The following is a 19,837-nucleotide window of genomic DNA, read 5'->3' as shown; positions in this document are numbered from 1 at the left end:
GGTCCAAAATATAAATAGTGCGGGCCACATTATACAACAAATCTGAGATTTAGATTTTTCTTTCTAAAGATGTATCTGATGTTACTTGTCATTGATATGTATTGGTACTTCCCCAAGTTCTGATTTTCATCAAGACTTCTTGCCCCAGTGCTTCAACTCACGCTAGAACACCAATCCCCTTTGCACTGGGCGTTTCGGTAGAGGTGAACCAGTACAAGTCCTACAATAGGCAGGAAGAGTAGGGGTGGATCAGACTTCATTTCCCATTGTGAATAATCTCAGCTCATACAAATAACAGCTGTGCCCGTCTTCACTAGATACGTACTGTGTCACTTCAAGTACACACGAGTCTGTGACTATCAACAAGCATAAGAGCTACACTTGTGCACTACAGCAGTGTTATTAGGGCACCATGCAGGTAGGAAGAGGAGAGAATAGAGAACAGTATCACCAAGCAAACATTTCAGCACTGTGCAGGTGAAATTGCTTGCTCTACTTAACACAATTACATGTCACTTTTGGTATGCCATCAGGCTTCTACAGCTGGTAGATACACAGAAAACATACATCTAAAGCAGTTCTTCTCAATCAGTTTGTGTTCACTTTTAGGCTTTGTACAAGCTCTGAAGTGGAACATTAAGTATATCATGAAATACAGCACTGCCAAAAGGTAATTCATCTGTAAACCCTCCAATCCACAAGATGAGAGTATTTGGAAATGTGAAGTGTTGCCTTTGGGAGGAATAATAAGTGCTGAGATTTCTGGTGTGTGAAGCACAGGTGAAAATCCAAGGTAATTCTTGAATTTTTGCCTTAAAAGGATTTTATAGGTGACTGAAAAATATTTCTCTAATGTCCTGTGAGGCAAATTCAGAGGCAGCGGAGGGGACCTTCTAATTTTTCTCCTACTTTTTGTTTGTGTCATGACCTCAGGCAAGGCTGCAAACACTGTTGGGGTTTTTAAACCTCTCAAAAACATATTGACAAAAACAGACAGGGAAATGAGAAAAAGAAACTTACACTATAGTATTTGAAAGGGAAACAAGGGAGAAAGGGAGTTATTTAAAAGATTCTTTGAATAACTTTAGATTACTAGCTGCAGAAGGATTTCTATCACAGAAAAAGGTGAAAGAGGCAAGGTGCAACTCTATCAGGAGCTTTTGTATATCTAATCAAGATAACCCAGTGTTCCTGCTACTGGCTACCCAAAAAAGTGACTCAAACACTCAGCAAAATACACTGGGGTCTCAGTCACATTCTCATTTTCTCTTTTGTTCCAGACCATTAACCAATTTTAGCCATTATTTTAACTGATTGTTAAGAGGTCAAATTGTGATGATCCTCCTGAGTTGTTGCTAAAGATTTTTCAAGAACAAAAGATTAATTTTGGAAAGAACATCAAAATGTCAAAATCCGATATAACTAAGAATTAGAAAAACACGGGAAACTAAAAGACAAAAATACATAAGGCTTGCTTGGCTGAATTTATTTATGAAAAGTTAAACTGCTTCACTTAAGTTTGACTTTTTTTCCTATCATATAAAACAATGTTGCAAAACTGAAACAAAATGTTTTCAATCTAAAAAAATTTAAAATATTGTTCAAGTGATGCGGACATGTGACATTATTCACATTGTTTGACTTTTTTCCAGTTTTATTTCCAAAGTAACATAGTTTTACAAAGTATTTCAATTGCTATGAAACCATAAATGCTGAGGAACTTTTTCTGATCCACTCTGGTTGTTACCAGGTTACCCTTTGCAGCTCCCCCAGGTTGGTACAGTCAAGTTTAATTAATCTTGTTGCGTAGTAAAAAATTTCAAAAGCTAAAACTCAAGTCAAGAGGAGATGCTACTTAAGACCTTACACAAACAGTACCCATAAAGCAAGTATGCCCATGTCCAACTGCTTTCCCTGACCCTTCCCCTGACAGATGGAAAGCATTGCCCAGCTGCTCCACCAGTAACCAGGCAGCAAAGGAGCAGAGGATGCAGGAACAAATTATCTACTGCTGGGAATTAATGCAGCTTCACTGGAGTCACTGGAGCTACACCGATTTGTACCAGCAGGGAATTTGGCCATGGAGTTGTATGGAGGACAACACAGACATTTCCAGGCACAGAGAGGGGTTTTGGCTCTTGTGTGCAGTGCTAAAATAATGTGTGCTACAATAAACAGACACCGGTGACTTGTAAGCTAGAGACATGAAGATCACAGCATATTGTCAAGATGTTGCTGTGACTAATTTCTCCCTCAGTGAGCTTGTTTGATGAAGTGGCTCTTGAAGAGTGATTTACTGCTACAAAAACCTCCTAGTGAAGGACCTGCAAGTGGCATAAATATTAGGTACATGTGATTATTTTGCAGTTAGAGAAGCTAAAGCACAAACTTGCCATACGTCACAGGAAGATGTGTGGCAATGTTAGGAGCAGAAACAAAGTCTCCTTCCTTTTTTGAAACTTTTAAATATACTCAGGATTATTAATGCCTTCATGTGAAAATGAATGGAATGAGTTTAGCTCACAATATCATGTCACTTATTTTCACATCTGACATTTGTCTTTAGCTGCTACTCCCATCCAAAGCCTTCATACTACATATGCAATTATTAGATGAGCTCCTCAAGGTCATTGATTCTCTTGCTGCCTAAAAGCAACAGAGTTGTCCTTGTGGCAAGGTTATTTGCAAATACTTTCTCTTGGACTATGACACCTGCGCCATGTAAAAAGAATCCCTAAAGACAGAGTCTCTAAATTCAGACAGTGATCCTGCTTTCACAGTGATTTGGGACCACAAAAGTACACTGGTGGTGTCATCTTCAATTTGCAGCAGCGTAAATGAGATCTAAAAGCAGGCTCCATTTAACGGTTGACTAATCCTCAGGAAGACATTTGTGAGGGAATGGACTTAATGATGTACAAGACTTTTATGTCTAACTTCTATGACTCATTTCATATACAAAGATGGCCTAGGAGGCAGTCAGCGACTCAGAGTAGGTACAACTCTGGCATATAAAGTATCCATTTTTTCACCTTGATAAAAATGTCTAGTACCTCAGGAAGTCTGCCTGAACCATCACTTCCAAGCCACATTACATCTTCCTCAATATTTTTAATGAAACATTTTAATTTCATGTTTTCACAATGACATCTTCTGAACACTACATTTATTTACTTTTTTTTTTTTTTTACTTTATTGAAAGTATTTGTTACAACGTCAAGACCAGAAACTGTTTTAAAATGCACTTATATAGAAACTGAGCAGCTCCACTTAGATTGGTAGCCTGACTCAAGAGTGTCACTTTCTCACTCAGGTCAGCCTCTGGTCCACAAATTGTAGTGCTTTCATTTGCATTAATGAAGTCAGTCTGTTTTCCCACAAATATTAATGGGATCAGATTTTAGACCTCTATTTCTGTTACTTTTGATAGACTTACAAATGAAAGACATAGGAAGTTGAAATGTGTTAGTTTGGCTTCCTAAAGCAAATGCATTTTTGGGGGGGTTAAACAAGAAGCCTTTCTTTGACCTGCATTTGCTTCAGAATTAGACCATGCTCAACACATGCACATGAATAGCCTTTCACACAATCCGCAATGAAAGATTTACTTACTTGAAATCTCGAAGTGGATGCGAAAAGTATTTTATATCAATGTATCTGCTCAAAAATCATTCACAGTCAGTCTCTTACCTGCTGAGTAAGATCTTCCTTTTTGTTCATGTCCACTTCATTCTAGTTCAGGTCACCATTAGAAATGGCCTAGTAAAAATCTAGTAGAAAGACATCCCGTATTTATAGGCATAGATACAATAAAGGTTAGTTAAAACAGAATTGCTGTAAAGTTCTTTTCCCAGAAGGCCGTGCAGATGATGAACCATAAAGAGCAACCCCAACATGTCATGGCCAAGAGCACCACTTTCTGGAACAGTGTTAAAGTAGTAAACTGACAAATACACATTATTAGCTGCCTGCCTGCCTGGAAACAAAGACAACTGAATATAAAACTGTTTTGCTCAACTTCCTCACAAAAGGCTTTTGTCCTGTAACAAGCTATTTCTGTTCTGGAATAGAAGCTATTGTTAGGCTCCTTAGAGGTAAAGCCTATATTGGGCATTATAACAACAGTATGTTATTGAGGCACATGGACAGGGATTTGAAAGGCACAGCACACTGCAAGAACAACAGGCAATACTAGTCTGTTATTCTAGGTGCTTGTATGTTGTTAATTAATATTGGTGGATGTGGTTATATTAGAATTGGGGAGAGGGGTCTTATTTTACATTAGATCTCCAAAAATATTTCAGAGATTATACAGTTAAGCTTGTCTTTCTTATGCTTTTTTATTTATCAGGTTTAACATGAATTCGAAGGGCTGTGTTTAACTGACATCTCATTCATGTAAGTTCCTTTAGCTGACATAACGTTACAGGATGACCATATTGAGTGTGTTTACAGCAACCCTTCCTGACAACTGACCACTCAATAAACACAAGAAAGCATGATGTTAGGATTGGCATTTAAACCTGTGAAAATGTAAGTTTGGCTTTTTTATATACTTTCAAAAAATAAAAAATTAAAAAATTGATTTTGTTAAAATTATCTCATCAAAATAATGACTATGGGTTAAGAGCTATAGTTCACAACAATCTTAGGCATCTTCAGTGAAATGCATAAATACAGGTGCCCAAGTCCCAAACTGTGATTCTGAAACTCTTTCCTCATCTTGGAGCCACTGAAAGGCCAATAGCTCCTAACTTTGTGGCTCCGTCTGCTCGATTTCACAGAATCACAGAATCACAGAATCATCTAGGTTGGAAAGGATCTTGAAGATCATCTAGTCCAACCATTAACATAGCACTGACAGTTCCCAACTACACCATATTCCTGAGCGCTAATGTCGACCCTACTCTTAAACACCTCCAGGGATGGGGACTCCACCACCTCCCTGGGCAGCCCATTCCAACGCCTAACAACCCGTTCTGTAAAGAAATGCTTCCTAATATCCAGTCTAAACCTTCCCTGGTGCAACTTGAGGCCATTACCTCTTGTCTTATTGCTCATTACTTGGTTAAAGAGACTCATCCCCAGCTCTCTGCAATCTCCTTTCAGACAGCTGTAGAGGGCAATGAGTTCTCCCCTCAGCCTCCTCTTCTCCAAACTAAACAACCCCAGTTCCCTCAGCCGCTCCTCGTACGACATGTGCTCCAGACCCTTCACCAGCTTCATTGCCCTTCTCTGGACACGCTCGAGTAATTCAATGTCCTTTTTGTAGTGAGGGGCCCAAAACTGAACACAGTAATCGAGGTGCGGCCTCACCAGTGCCGAGTACAGGGGTAACATCACTTCCCTGTCCCTGCTGGCCACGCTATTTCTGATACAAGCCAGGATGCCATTGGCCTTCTTGGCCACCTGGGCACACTGCTGGCTCATGTTCAGCCGGCTGTCAATCAACACCCCCAGGTCCCTCTCTGACTGGCAGCTCTCCAGCCACTCCTCCCCAAGCCTGTAGCACTGCTGGGGGTTGTTGTGGCCCAAGTGCAGCACCCGGCCTTTGGCCTTATTGAAGCTCATACAGTTGGCCTTAGCCCATCGCTCCAGCCTGTCCAGGTCTCTCTGCAGAGCCTCTCTACCCTCGAGCAGATCAACACTCCCACCCAACTTGGTGTCGTCTGCAAACTTACTGACGGTGCATTCGATCCCCTCGTCTAGATCATCAATAAAGATGTTAAACAGGAGTGCCCCCCCCCCCCCCAGGGGACACCACTTGTGACCGGCCACCAACTGGATTTAACTCCGTTCACCACAACTCTGATTTCTGTAACTGTCCCTGTTCTGAACTGCCCCACTTGTCACAGAGCAGAGCAGGTAACAACTGGTAGTTTATTAGTATTCAAGAAATAGACCTACTTACAAGACTTGACATTTTGTCAAGCAGACATTAAAAAAAATCAATACCCTGCACACTCTATAGGACTGGGCTCCTGCAAGACCTATAGGATGGAAGTCAGCATTTTGCTTGTAGAATACTTTTTCTAAAAGCGTTACCTTCAGACTGTTATCACACAGGAGTTAACACAATTTCACAGATCCCCTTTTTAGGCAACATACGGAAGACCTATATCTTGCCATGGCAAAGTTGCTTGTCAGTCTATGTTGTGATGGGCTGTGCCAAGAGGAGAACACTTCTGAGCAGAACTACTCAGACCAAATAGTCTGAGAAGCAGAGGCCAGACAGAAACAGGTCTTCTGGCTCTCCATTTTGAATGCAAGACTGAACAACTTCAGCTCATATTTTGAAAAAAAAAAAAAAAATACACTTCAGGTTAAAAATCTCATTCTTCAGAGCAAGAAAAGCATTCTTCACAAGAAGGGTGGTCAAAGTCTGGCATAGGTTGCCCAGAGAGGCTGTGGGATCTCCATCCTTGGAGATATTCAAAACTTGATTGTACAAGGCCCTGAGTAACCTGATACAACTTCAAAGTTGGCCCTGATTTAAATGGCAGATCAAACCTGATGACTACCACACATGCTATTCAGCCTAAATTATTCTGACTCCTTTATATATCTTTTTAATTAACTTCATTACATTTTTGCAAGTACAAAACATCTCCACCATACTTTGTATTCTGTTCTACTTTGTTTTGCTGAACAGAACATTAAGACAAGAAAGAACAACTTGTGTGTAGTTTCTGAGGCACTAGCCTGGCAAACACCATTTGTAATGAATAATGTTTTCATTAGCACTGGAAGGATCAGCTATTTTTATCTCAAGTGCCAATTAGATCCTCCTAAAAACAGTGTTGTTTTGTTTTGTTTTCTGGACAAAGTGAAATAGAGGAGGGAGAGGGTTCTCTGCCAACACGTGCCTGCGAGAGACTGCTGGTTTCAGTATAACTGTGCTGATCAGAGAAGCTGAGAATCTGATCCAGAAACTGGTGGAAGCCCATTTCACATCTACCACAACACACAGTTTACTGCAAAGAGCACCGTGTGTTCAGTAATACTCATCATCTTCCCACCTTTGGCAAATGAGATAAATCAGGCCAAATCTACTGTATCTGCATGAGCAATATTCAAGGTTTTGTAAAGAAACTGGCTTTTATATATGGATTCAGAAAAATATTTTCTGTCAATAAGTTTTTGTAAAAACCTGCTTTCACATAGGTGTGGGAGTATCACTTCATAAAACCAAATCTCTCTATGGTCTTTTCCCCAAAAAAGCTCCAGAGAGGAAGACTTTCTAAGAAGGAGAATTCTATTAGTATCCGATAGAGAGAAGGGAAGATAAAATGAATGGGACCATGTTTATGTTACATAATTCTGTGTGAGAGGCATTTCTGTGAAATGTAAGTGTGTTTTAAAGTACAAAATAGTTTATAATTGTACAGAAGTCTTTTATAACTTTACTTACCTCTGTCCATAGCAAATGACCACTGTTAAACGAAGCAACAGCTTCCAGCATCAAGATGCAAATTAATAGGCCTAGAAAATTAAGGTGGGCAGAAGATTTTGGTGTTGGCCACCAAAGAAAGGGTCAAAGAGGATGGAGTAATGACTACTGCTTGATCAGGGAGGCACCTGCGACAAACATCCGCACCACCCCGATCCCCCTGACCTCAGTTCCTGGCAGATGAATGGGCTGGAGCAAACCTGCCTCTCAGGCTCTTCCTCTTTCAGCTCCTTGTCCCATCTTGCCTCCCCTGGTTTTTTACGGCTTGTACTGGCTATGAAGTCATATTTAACATCGTTATTTGTAAACCCAGTTCCTCAACAGTGCATATCATACAGTCTAATATTTTGATAGGTATATGTTCTTTGTAGCATCACTGGAAAGGGAGCCTCAAAAGAACAGTCCATAAGGGTGTTATCTGGAGAAGCAGAGATTTACACAAAATGATCTTTTTCTTTTAGAAGGTAGAACTGATATCATGAGTTTGCATAATTATTTAATTTAAATATACTAGGCTTCAACCACAGTTTATCAAATACTAATCTAAAACCCTAGACACTTTCGAAATGTAACACAGACCAAACATCACAAAAATGATCACTTATTACTTTAACTACAGATACTTTGTATGCACTGTCTATGATGAATAAGTGGTAATGAGAAAGTGCAAACTGCTCATTATCTCATTAGTCGCTCTTCACCATCTAAAGAACAGATACAGTTTCTCTGATGACAGACACTGCAGCAGACGACTGCTGGAGAGGTGCCAGCCTCCTCCATACATATAACTTCACCACCATCATGGCTTAGAAGTACTTCTGATTCGACTCAGGGATTTTTTCATGTATTTTCAAAAAAGGAGGTTAAAATGATCACAGCTTTTACTCTCCTCCCATTCAGATTGGTTTTCCAGAAGGGGAAATGTCTATATACTCTGAATTAACATCATTTTAAGTATCAAAGAATCCGGCCTCTGAGCATCCACCAGGAAACTTTTTTTCTTCTCACTAGTGTAGGTTACCGTCAGCTGTTAATTTCAGTGGGTTCCTTAGACTTTAGAGGACACAGATTTTGTATCTGGGATAGGCCTTTGATAGTGCCTAATGCTTCTCAGGTTGGAGGAAGGAAGAACTACATCATGTAATCTGCTCATGGGGCTGAAAAATTTCTCAGAAGAATTTTATCACACTTTATAATCACCTAAATTTTCTGGGATGTGGCCACTCCCATTTCTAGTCCTGTCAGGCACACCTATCCACCCTGACTGGCTTCAAAAGTAGCCCTTTCCTTAAAGAATCTGAAGTAGGGAACTAAAGGTTAACAAGGAAAACAGTTCAAATGAAAAATTACTTCCTCCACTTCCAGAAGCCTTAAAAATAAAAGGCCTTTTAAAGACTCATAGTATTCTTACAACATATGGAGATTTCCAAACTGGTGCCAACTGGCTAGTGACAACTAACATCCATGCTACACAGTACTGTGCAGATATACAACCTAAGACAGATTTTGCACAGATCTATCTATCTCAGGAGCTTTTGAGAACAAAGACCCTTGAGCTCCCCAGTTCCAAGGCTGGCAATTACATGGCCGGCAAAAGGAGATATTCACTAAGTCTCTACCTCACCACCATAAATCTATAAAATTCTGTACTAGTACCTAAAGGCTGACATTACAAAGCCAAAGGAGAAATTTGAAGATCAAAATCCCTTCAGAAAAATCTAACCTAATATGTTCCTTTACCAACAGGATATACTTCTGGTTTTACCTCTAACCCTGCGCCTCACCATCATTATTAAACAACACTGTCTTGCACAAAGTGTCTTTTTCTTCGCCATTTCTTCACAGCTGGCATAAAATATTATTCAGCATCAAGATTTGCAAGAGACTTCATCTAGTTAAATTTCAGTTTATATTGCTACCTAGGAAAATATAAAAATAGAAAAATTATTAGAGCTTGGAGTTGTACTGATCCTTACTCAATTATTGTAGCTATGTTTCTGCTAGTTCATCTTCTACAATTTCATCACACAATTTTCCCACATTCTTGTAAGTGTGCTTTCACTATGCGTGACTGCATTTACCTGGTATCCCCCCTTTGTTGCACAATGCTTCTTTCTTGATTTACACTCCAGTTAAGTAGCTAGTCATGCCACAACGAAGTGTTGCTCACTCCTCTATTTGCAGGTGCCAAAAGGTAGGCAAAATGGTACTTACAGACAAGGATAGGACTGAAAAATTGGCCTAAGATGTATTAGAAGTTAATGAAGTTGACTTTTACATCAATGGCATGTATAAGAAATCTTATCAATGGGAAATAAGCAACTATTTTATACACATAAGAACTACAGTTGTCAGAAAGGTTGATTATTGGAAACTGTAGCACTATTTGTGCTTCAGACGTAGCCTTAACATATGCTCTTCATAATTTCAGAATTAAAATGAAATAACAGACATTATTACATCTTTCCCAGTCTTTTATATATCAAATGTGCAAACAAAATGCAGGGATCTTTCATTTATTTTACTCTTGACAACACATTTAATTCATTTTCTGTACTGGAAGTTTAAAATTACTTTTCAAATTATAAAGAACCACTGATTAGGAGATCATGAAGAGTCTGTCATTCTATGAGTCAAAGTGATACTTCTACACAAACAACCAAGCCCTTGTGGGTTTGTATCATTCCTAATAAGAGGAATCAAATATTTTTTCATCCTTTCCATTGCTTCCTCTGTTTTATTAAGTGACTGAAAATTATTCTGTTTCTTCTGTCTATCGCTTTATTTTTTGCTTTCATTCTCTGCCAAAACTAGAATTTCTCTTCCAGTCTGGAAGATAGTCTACTCTTCATATATTAAATAGAGCCTTGTGCCAAAAGTCTTTCCTCATAGGCCAGCTTTTACTTGCAAGGCATATGCTACTTTCCTTGCTCCTGCATACAGCTGTCACTGCAATAGACTCTATAAAAACAAGTTACAGAATAATGCAAAGGGTTTTAGACAGGCAATGAAGAATATTAAATTGGAACCAAAATAAGACCATATCTAGAACAAGAATTCCTGTGCCCTAGCTCTGCCCAAAACACTGTCCTCCTCCTCCTCCTTTGCCACCATGGTGACAATAAACGCTCACTCCCCTGGCAGTCACACACTGCCACAAGGCCGATGCTGCAGTGGGTGTGCAGCGCTAGAAATTTGTGTCCATGGTTTCCTATGCTTCTTCCAGCATGGCACCAAGTGGGAAGGCTGCCTCACAGCGTGATCCTGCATGCAGCTCATCACTGCTATCCCATGTTGAGGCGTAACCTGTGATGACGTCTAGGGAGGGAGACCATCAAGCAAGGCACAAGACACTCCTCCCAGTGAACCTTATGGCTGCACCTGGCCCTGCAGACTATCATTAGCAATTAATCTGGATTAAATTAAATCCAAGTAATGCCTGAATTGCTAATCCTGCAAAATACATCATGTGAGCATTAGTACAAGTATTCCAGTTTTACAGCTATCCCTGTAAAGCTGTCTAGCTATGACGCAGTCTCAGGTGAACCGGCAGAAGCTGCACAACAGAAAATGCACAACAGAAACACCAACACCATCTTCTGCCACATCTGGGATTTTCCACATTAATTTACCATACAAATTCCTGGAAGATGTAACAGATCTTACCTGAGACATCAACACAGCAGTGTCACAAGCTGATGTGCTGTAACTACAGATCTTTTCAGCCTGCATAAAGTCTTGATAATTCATTCCAGAACCATGTTAATTTGGGAGGCCATGAACCCATGCTAGAAGAAGGTTAGATGGTTACTATTGGTTGTCAGCGTGGACCATGACCAGTGCATCATGATTTGATTCTTGTTACCTCTTGTTACTTGCCACCACCCTCCACAGCTTTTTCTTTTCCATATCCAGTCAGTCTTCAAAAGCCTTTTCACATTTTGTCTACCAAGCCCAGTCTAGCAGAAGAATGGGAAAACTCATTGTCCTCTTACGGCTTCTATGGCCTCCAACCTTTTCTGGCCCTTGCCTTTGTTCACGTCTTCCATGTTCTCCAGGTAAACACAGCAAGATGCCTAAGATGCTTCAATAATTTAATTTTTTCCGGGGTTACCCCTGCCTGCTGGAGAAAGAGGATTAAAATGATGCTTAACACCCTTGGCCTTCCACTTAGACTTAGGAAGGGAGTTTACATGTGCCTCCAACACAGCTTCCAAGTTCTTGGTAAACCAAATAGCAGACTGCAAGCTGCCATTGAAATTCATTAACACTACAATGAGAGGTTCTCATGGCAATACAGTGATAAAAGAAGAAACATCCTTCAAATACAACAAGAACAGACTGATCCAATCTCCTTGCGGTGTGCAAATATTTCAGCCTGCCTGGTAGGTAGCCTGTGAAGTATTTTTGCTGAGGAACTAGCAGCAGTTTCATAGTATGTAATTATGCAAATCACTGAATGATGTATACCATTGGAAAAATAGGAAATTTAGTTTGTAATCTGAGACTATTAACAATATTCATGCAAGTCATTCTCCAGTTCTGAATTTTCTCATTGCCTGTCCAAAAAGTACATATATACATGATCATTAAGGAGAAATTAATTATGTCTGCTACTTTAATTTGTACTTATAAAATGACAAAAGTCAAAGAAATCAAACAAAAAATCTATTTATTTGCCTACGTTATGTACTTGTAACTGCTGTCTTTAGGGTCTTTCTCAGGTAACATCTGGAATCTTAAAACAAACCTAAGGGAAATTATCTTTAAGATTTATTCTGGAACAATTTTTAGCATTCTATAAATGGAATTCTGTATTGAGTGATTATACTTAATTTAAACTTTTGTGGTTCTGCTGATTTAAACTTGACCCCAGCTTTATCAGCCTAATTACCTAGATCTTTTGATGTGTTTTTGTCATTGCACCAGAACTCCAGTACTTATTTTTTATCTCCTCGGTAAATCTGTTCACTACAAAAATAAATTCTCTTTTACACTATGTGCATGCACAGAACACTCTGCTTTACTTGTTGTATTCATATGTACTTACTCCATTTTACCTAGTAGATTATTTGTGCTGTTCAGACTGAACGGAGCATGCACTTTTCATTTGTTCAATAAAGTATACTCATCTAGGATACAGTAGATACGGTTTCAATTCAACTTGTGCCTGAATGGATTTAAATATGCAATTCTACCCTCCATACCTATTCCCTTAACAATCATGTTCCAGTGGTTCAAAGTTGCATCAGGGGAGGTTTAGACAGGACATTAGGAAACATTTCTTTACTGAGAGGGTGATCAAACACTGGAAGAGGCTTCCTAGAGAGGCAGTCAATGCCCCAAGCCTGTCAGTGTTTAAGAGACATTTGGGCAATGCCCTTAATGACATGCTTTAGCTTTTGGTCAGTCCTGAAGTGGTCAGGCAGTTGGACTAGATAATCATTGTAGGCCTCTTCCAACTATTTCATTCTAGTCTAGGCTAGTCTAAATCAGGCCAACAGCTGCTTCTGCTAAAGGAATACATGACAAAGGTGCTTAATTTTGTTAAAATTGTTCCACTTGAGGTAAACTGATTACAAAATTATTGGATCAGATATAAAGAAGAAATATAGATTAATTCTATATATCACTAATGAGACACTCTTCTAGACAGAGAAGGCACCAAGTTTAATCTCTGCCTTGGTAAAAATTATGTATTTTATGTTGAAGCTGTTTTCTATCTAGCTTTTCTGCCAGACAGGTTTTGAACTCAATTAGGATAGAATAGATAGTGTGGGGTCCCTTCCCTTTGGATGATATTCTTTCAATCCAAGGGGATTACAGTTTGATCTGTCACACCAGCGGGAAACCAGAGATATCTGTAAGATTTCACTGAAATGATTGGGATGACTTTAGTAACTACACTCTAAACCAAACAGTTCAGTATTTTAAATGGTTGTATGAAAAACATGCACCAAGGGCCTTTCTCTTCTAGTTTCCATAAGGCTTAGGCTGAGAGAAGCAAGGGCAAAGCAAAAAGTCATTCTATGTTTAGTCATACTTGGACATGTATAGTCTTCAAATGTTTTTCTAATTAGGACAAGAAAACGAAACCAATCATAAGAATGCAGGGACAAACTGATCACAGCTGTAAGCCTAGTTACATTAGTTTAACCAAAATTAACCTCAAAAATCTAGTTTTTTCTAAGGCTCACTGAAAGCAGAATATGATTCTGATTCGCTTATAGAAACTCAATGGTATCAAACAAATGTCATGTTTTTCTGAATTCCCACAAGCAGTAGTGTAAAGACATATTATTAACAGCACTCAAGAATATTATGACAAGTGTCACAATAGATTTTGCATTTTCTTGGAGCTTTCATTTAAAAATATATTTCTATCTCATGTTTTCAAGGAAGCCTTGTTTTCAAGGAAGCCTTGAAAACAAGCCAGTGCCAGAGGAAACAGTTTTTGTGAGAGTGGTGAAAAGGATTAGTGAAAAGAAAATGTGACTTTCTAGTTAATTAAAATGTGCATCCACAGTCACAATGTTTATCCTTTTCTTATGAATAGCTATGCTTGGGATGTTTTGCAATCAGGAGTTCTTACCGTAATTTTAGAAACAAGTGCCAAAAAACACCCTAAGTCATATAGACACTCAACCTCACCCAAACCACTATGACTGAATGAGCTTGCTTGATTACATGTAAAAAGGTGAAGAATTATACAGCCCATTTACACAAGTTAAATGACAAGGGCACTATGCCTTGTAAAGCACTGTATCAAACAGCTCATCTTATATCAGGTACAGTTTCCATACCGGTTATCCAAAAATGGCCTAAGAAATAGAGCATCTGAAAGTAGGTCTCCATAATGTCTTTTTTTCAAGGTAGGTACCTAAACTCTTCTTGCCTTTATACAACTTTAAAATCACTTTTCCTCTTATAGAAAAGATTCTTTAAAACACATTTCTGACCATGCTCAGCCAGCACTGACTCAGTACAGAAGAGGTGAATTGCTCCAAACCACAATACAGACTCTCAAAATCTGAGTCGACTCCATTGTGGCCCCTTAGTGATGGCAGCACTAAGCACACACAAACATGTATGTACACCACTGACTGGGCATGATCGTGGCTAAGTCTGCAGCAATGCAGATAGAAAAAGCATAGTTAATGAGGACACAAGGGCGCTGCTACTCTATTAGGCTTTTTCTGTGTGGTTTTCCCTTGTTTCTTCTCTGCAGGCAAAGTATCTACTAAATTCTACTGCCTCCTCCTCCAGCAGTGTTTGAAAATGTTATCAGGTGATTGATGAATCCGACTGAAGCCAGGAGACCTGCATGCAGCTAAACCTAAGAGATTATTTGTCAAACATTTTCTGTATTTTGTATGTTTTAAAAACTTGAAATAGTTCAAAATATATTGATGAAAAAAGACTAGAATAAAAATGAACCTTGTAGAAATTAGACCTTTTCAGTCATTCCATGGAAGTCTCTGGCAGAATAGCCTTCCATGTAATTAGGCAGAAGTGATAAAAGAATACCAAATTCCTAACTTTTCAATCTCAACTGGTAACAGTCAAATAAATGGAAAATAGTTGTCATGTTCTCTATCTACATTAGGTGGCACCATCCTCACAGATTTATGGTTTACGTCAAAAAGCTATAAAACATTCATTCTGAAATCGAGTGTGAAATACCTTGATACAGTAGGTACTTAATTTGCAACCAATAGGAACATCTTACACTATTTAGACAAGAAAGAGTAATAGGTTTCAGCATAAAAGATATCTCTATTACTGAAGAAAAGCTACAAGGAATAGCTAGGAGGAAAGTAGAAATACCAAGGGATTTACTAGTAAACCTTGCTCTGTAATAGGCTTAGTATTAAACCTACAATGCACTCTCTATCTCTAAACAGGTTCTGTTCCCAGAAAAATAATATCTAAACCCCACTTATGATTCAGATTTAGCTGGGTTATGATAATTTTCCAGGATCCTTATATTCTTCAGTTATCAATGGAGGAATGTCAAAAAAGTTGGCTGAGGTTGCCAATTCCATTTTGTAACATTTAAGATCAGCCTCTTCTCAAATCACCTACACATTAACAAGGCATGAACTTAGGCATGGACATCCAGTATCTCCAGGTGGAACACCAAAACCAATGGTTATATGTAAGAAGGTTCCCTGCCTCTGAAGAAAACTTTGTATATTTTTAAATACTTCTGCAAAATGTTTTCACTCTGATGTACTTCAGTACTTTGGGAACAGTGTTCCAGCTGGCTGTCGTCCTATTTCCATGCCATTAGTCTGCCATCAGAGTTGAAAATCTCATTAGAAATAAAATCTTACAAGACTTATGACACCAGTGTTCCTGGCCTCAAGGAGAACTCTTGGAAGAGCTGTACTTGAAAGCTCGGGGTTTAGTTTTGCCAAAATTTGAAAAATACATACAGCTAAACAGATAGAAACAGAATGGGAACTGCCTAAGTATTTCAGGAAATCAGAAGAGATATGACTTTCTAGTTCATTGCTCCATCTCTAGTTTAATACCCTAGGAGCTTATGCAATCAGTTTAAGTAACTTCTCTTTCATGACCTAAGGAGTTAGCGTCAAATTCATAAACTCAAGTAAATGTTATTTGAAATTTTCACCTACACATCTTATTGCTCTTATTGCTGATGATCTTCTGATATCAAATTTCACTTCAGAGAAAGTTCATGTAATTTATCAATGCTCACAGAGACAGGTGACCCAAACAGCCTGTGACTTAAGTGGAAGTTAAATAACAAAGTTTTTTTTTTAAATCTCCTGAGGACCCAATATGCAATTTTAGATATCAGGTAAAACCAGCCTCTGAATCCTATTACAACTGTTGCTAGTGGAAGGGCTTTTCATAAGCTTTAAGATTTGATCCAGTAATGTTAAATGTCCTTCCACTCTGTTTATAACCAGAAAAAAAAGCTGTGATAATTTGAAGTTATGATTCAGGGTAGGTGCTTTTGGCAAAAAAACATGTTAAGGTATGGAAGACCATAAATACCTAGCCTTAATTGTGTCTTGGGATGTCATCATGCAATGGTCATGCAATTATTATTAAATGTGTCAAAGGTTTTCAGTCCCAGGTAAGACTGGACTGGTTACAAGACACACTCACTCTGTTTTCTTTGCTACTTCAGAGCCGAATCAAGGAAGACTGATCTATTTATTTAAAAAAACTTGTCTCAAATAACAGCAACAAAAGTTAGAAGATATGTCAAAGGAACCAAGTATACTTTTTCTATTGCTCTCAAGGAAACTTCATTGGTATCAACGTTAAAGAGCTTTCAAAGAACTGCAGCTAAACTTTGCTGAAAATACTTTTAGACATCGAGGGTTACCAGGACACTCTAAAGTGCCTTTCTGACTTCCTTCCTATCTTCTGTAAGGGTCTCTACGGAGCAGATGTAACAGGTTTTTCAGCAATTAATAGGTCAGTTGGAGAATGGAAACATGTAGCTGCCTACTATACAGCATTTATAAAAGTTACAAGTAATCTGGATAAGCTTTCAACAAAGCAAACCACAGTAGTCCTGGAAAACAGAATTACTCCCATACACCTGTGCATATCTTACACACTTACTGAGGTAACAGTACTGTCTGTACCTAGAAGGAGAAGGAAAGAATCAGAGGCTTTTTCTGTAGTGTACTGTTACTGGGACCGCACCTACAACTGCGAAAAAGAGGCTTGGCTATAAAAAACAACCATAGGATTTAAAAGTATTTGATCTGTACAGCAGCACATACTGCAGCAGAGAACATAGTGAATGTTTATCATCGTGCTGCAATTCTGCACATTTACTTGAGATGGCTAATATTAGGAGATTCCACAAATGTAATTTATCATTTGTCATACTTGAAGCAAACATCCCTGAGGTTGAAACAGTGAATTAAACACTCATTATCTATAATAACAAAGGAACTGGACAGAGTGAAGTTAAGTGTGCTGTCTCTGATGCTTTATAATACATGTATTTTGCTTTTCTACCCTATCCACTGAAATACCACTGGATCAAGGCTACACAAACAGATTTATATATTATCATTATTGTTCTTTTAATCAGGCCTGTGAGGATGATTCATACCCTGATAGACCTCCAGACAATGGTATGGAAACATCCATGCACACAACAGATAAATGGACTCAAGGCATATAATGAAATCAGTCTGGGAGGCCCTCTAACAGCATACGTGTGGCCCATCACTCTTTCTTGCCAATATTGGCCTATTACAACACTTCTCTTCACCAGTGAGCCTGACATGGGTTTAGTACATGCCAGGTGGCGTTCCACTGAGCAATGTCTTGTCACAGTTCAGTGTTTAGCACAGGGCAGGGACCATTCCTAATAAGTGACTTAGATATGCCAAACCCATTTTTGAAAGGCACAAGAGATTAGACATAAGGGCATGAGTCATGCAGTTCCAGGTAACTTCAGGATCCATGAGATGCTCTTGATCATGTTCGTATACTAGTTTACATTTAGGCTGACGGGGGAAAAGGAGGTAGAGATGCGATAGCACATAGGAAACTGTAAAATGTTCAACTATAAATGACTCTTCATACTCTAGGCTATGAAATGCCTATGATCTGTGTCATGAGCCTTTGAAATAATTCAGTTGCCAGATTGTTTCCTGCAACTCTAATGATGGTGAGGGACTCGGCCCCCTGTGCCATAGTCCAGAGGTCATTACTTAGCAAATCTTGAGCCTCTGTAAACTTTTTTAATAAGCTGAATAACATTGGCATAGATTGGTAAATAAAGGAATTGTGTAGATGTAATTTCTGACTGATCTTCCTCGCTGTCTTATCAGGCCAGTTCACACCTACCATGCTTCTGCCTTGTCCAAGCTGATTAGTTACTGTATCATAGGCAAGCTCTTCTTTCCTATATTCAGTCCAGAGGCTCAAACTCCCACTTACAAATAGATCCCTCTGCTACTTTTAATAATGAATGAATACTCTTTGTAGACACCTGCTTGCATCTTCAGCAAGTATCTTACTGTCTTTCCAAATAGGATCTAGAGAGGGTATGGGGAAAGACTCCCTATCTGCTTACATGAACAAGAAGATGTGCCAAATCCCTTAAATAAATAAATAAAGTTAAATAACACCAGAATGAAAGTTTTCTACGTAGACTTAATTCAATGTCTTAATTCAATAAACATCCCAACTTTTCCCTTTAGGTTTCCACAGGTATCTGTTTGTACCCAGAGAAGGGACAATCTTCAGCATCTTGAGTTCCAACCTCCAGAGACAAATATGTCTGACAACTTTTCTGCTATTTCTTCTTTAAGAATTCCTCTGATTTTACTCCATGCTTTTACTTCCATCATATGTCTCTCCTTCCATAATTCAAGGTACTACAGTCCTTTCCTTGTTCTCCTAGTCCCAGCCTATATTCCCAGCATGTTTGTTCTAGTCTCTTTACCCAGTCATCCCTGTTCTCCCAGGCTCATTTCTGGCCCTAAAACATAGGATCCCACCCTTTCCACAGTCAGTCTCCAGGAAATCTTTAGGCTCTGTTATGCAGCTGTGCATTATTCTTCTCTTTTTTCCCCACAGACCCCATCTCACCAATCTCTTCTTTCTGCAATTCTTTCTTTTTGCAGCTGAGCACTATTCTATGTTACTTCCCCTTCTACGTACAGAAAGCCAGCATAGGGTCAGAAGCAGCTCCAAACATGAAAAGTTTTTCTGAATTCCCCCAAAGTCATTGATTGAAGCATATTTACTCTGTGGGGAAAGTACACATAACACATCTGGTCAGCTAAGGGTAAAGTAACAGCTTAAAGTAACAATGACATTTGCAATGATCTTTAGTTTCTGTAGAAGATATCTAAAAGCCTGAAGTAACAGCTTTCTCACAACTTTCCTGATCCTGTATGAATTGCAATTGACATAATTATTACGACTTTGAAAAAATTTGGGAGTATTTTCATAGGCGTGATGGAAGGCTTATTTTTGACATGAGAGCTATTCCTCTGCCAAACCTAAAATCCCTGCTTCAAAGCAGGTTGTTGCTGGAGAATTTTACAGAAAAGACCTCGAAGTATTAACATGAGCAAAGTGGCACTTTGTTCCTAGGCTCATTCACTGAAGGAGCTGAATTATTTGGCTGAAATATTATGGAATTCATCCAGGGGCACAGGCAGGGTATGAAAAGTTTTGGCTTAAACTCAGTGCTTCAAAAAGGTATAAACAACTAAAACCAGTATTGCAAAATGGGAATGGAGGCTGTCTTCACTGGTGCCTTCAGTGGTGCATAATAAGCGATGCTGCTCACACCACATGTAACAGACACAGAGAGCTCTGAACCCATTTCTTCTCTTTCCATTATTGCAGAAGGGAAAAGGATCTTTTAAT

General features: G+C 38.9%; 1 protein-coding gene across 2 annotated transcripts in view; it reads right to left on the bottom strand.

Annotated features, from left to right (window-relative positions):
- Nucleotides 1–19,837, bottom strand: part of LGSN (lengsin, lens protein with glutamine synthetase domain) — a 69,478-nt gene that overhangs the window by 20,244 nt on the left and 29,397 nt on the right. The window contains exon 1 of one of the 2 annotated variants that reach the window (XM_074820786.1): nt 3,691–3,720. The exons of the other annotated variant lie outside the window; for it this stretch is intronic. Within the exon in view, the coding sequence (XP_074676887.1) occupies nt 3,691–3,720 (30 nt within the window). Of the gene's footprint in view, nt 1–3,690; nt 3,721–19,837 lie in introns of those variants that run through there. 2 annotated transcript variants of the gene reach the window in all.

The sequence above is a fragment of the Strix aluco genome, chromosome 3 (genome assembly GCF_031877795.1).
Source record: "Strix aluco isolate bStrAlu1 chromosome 3, bStrAlu1.hap1, whole genome shotgun sequence".
NCBI lineage: Eukaryota > Metazoa > Chordata > Aves > Strigiformes > Strigidae > Strix > Strix aluco.
Note: the sequence above shows the minus strand (reverse complement) of the source record. Positions and strands in the feature narration are given on the sequence as shown.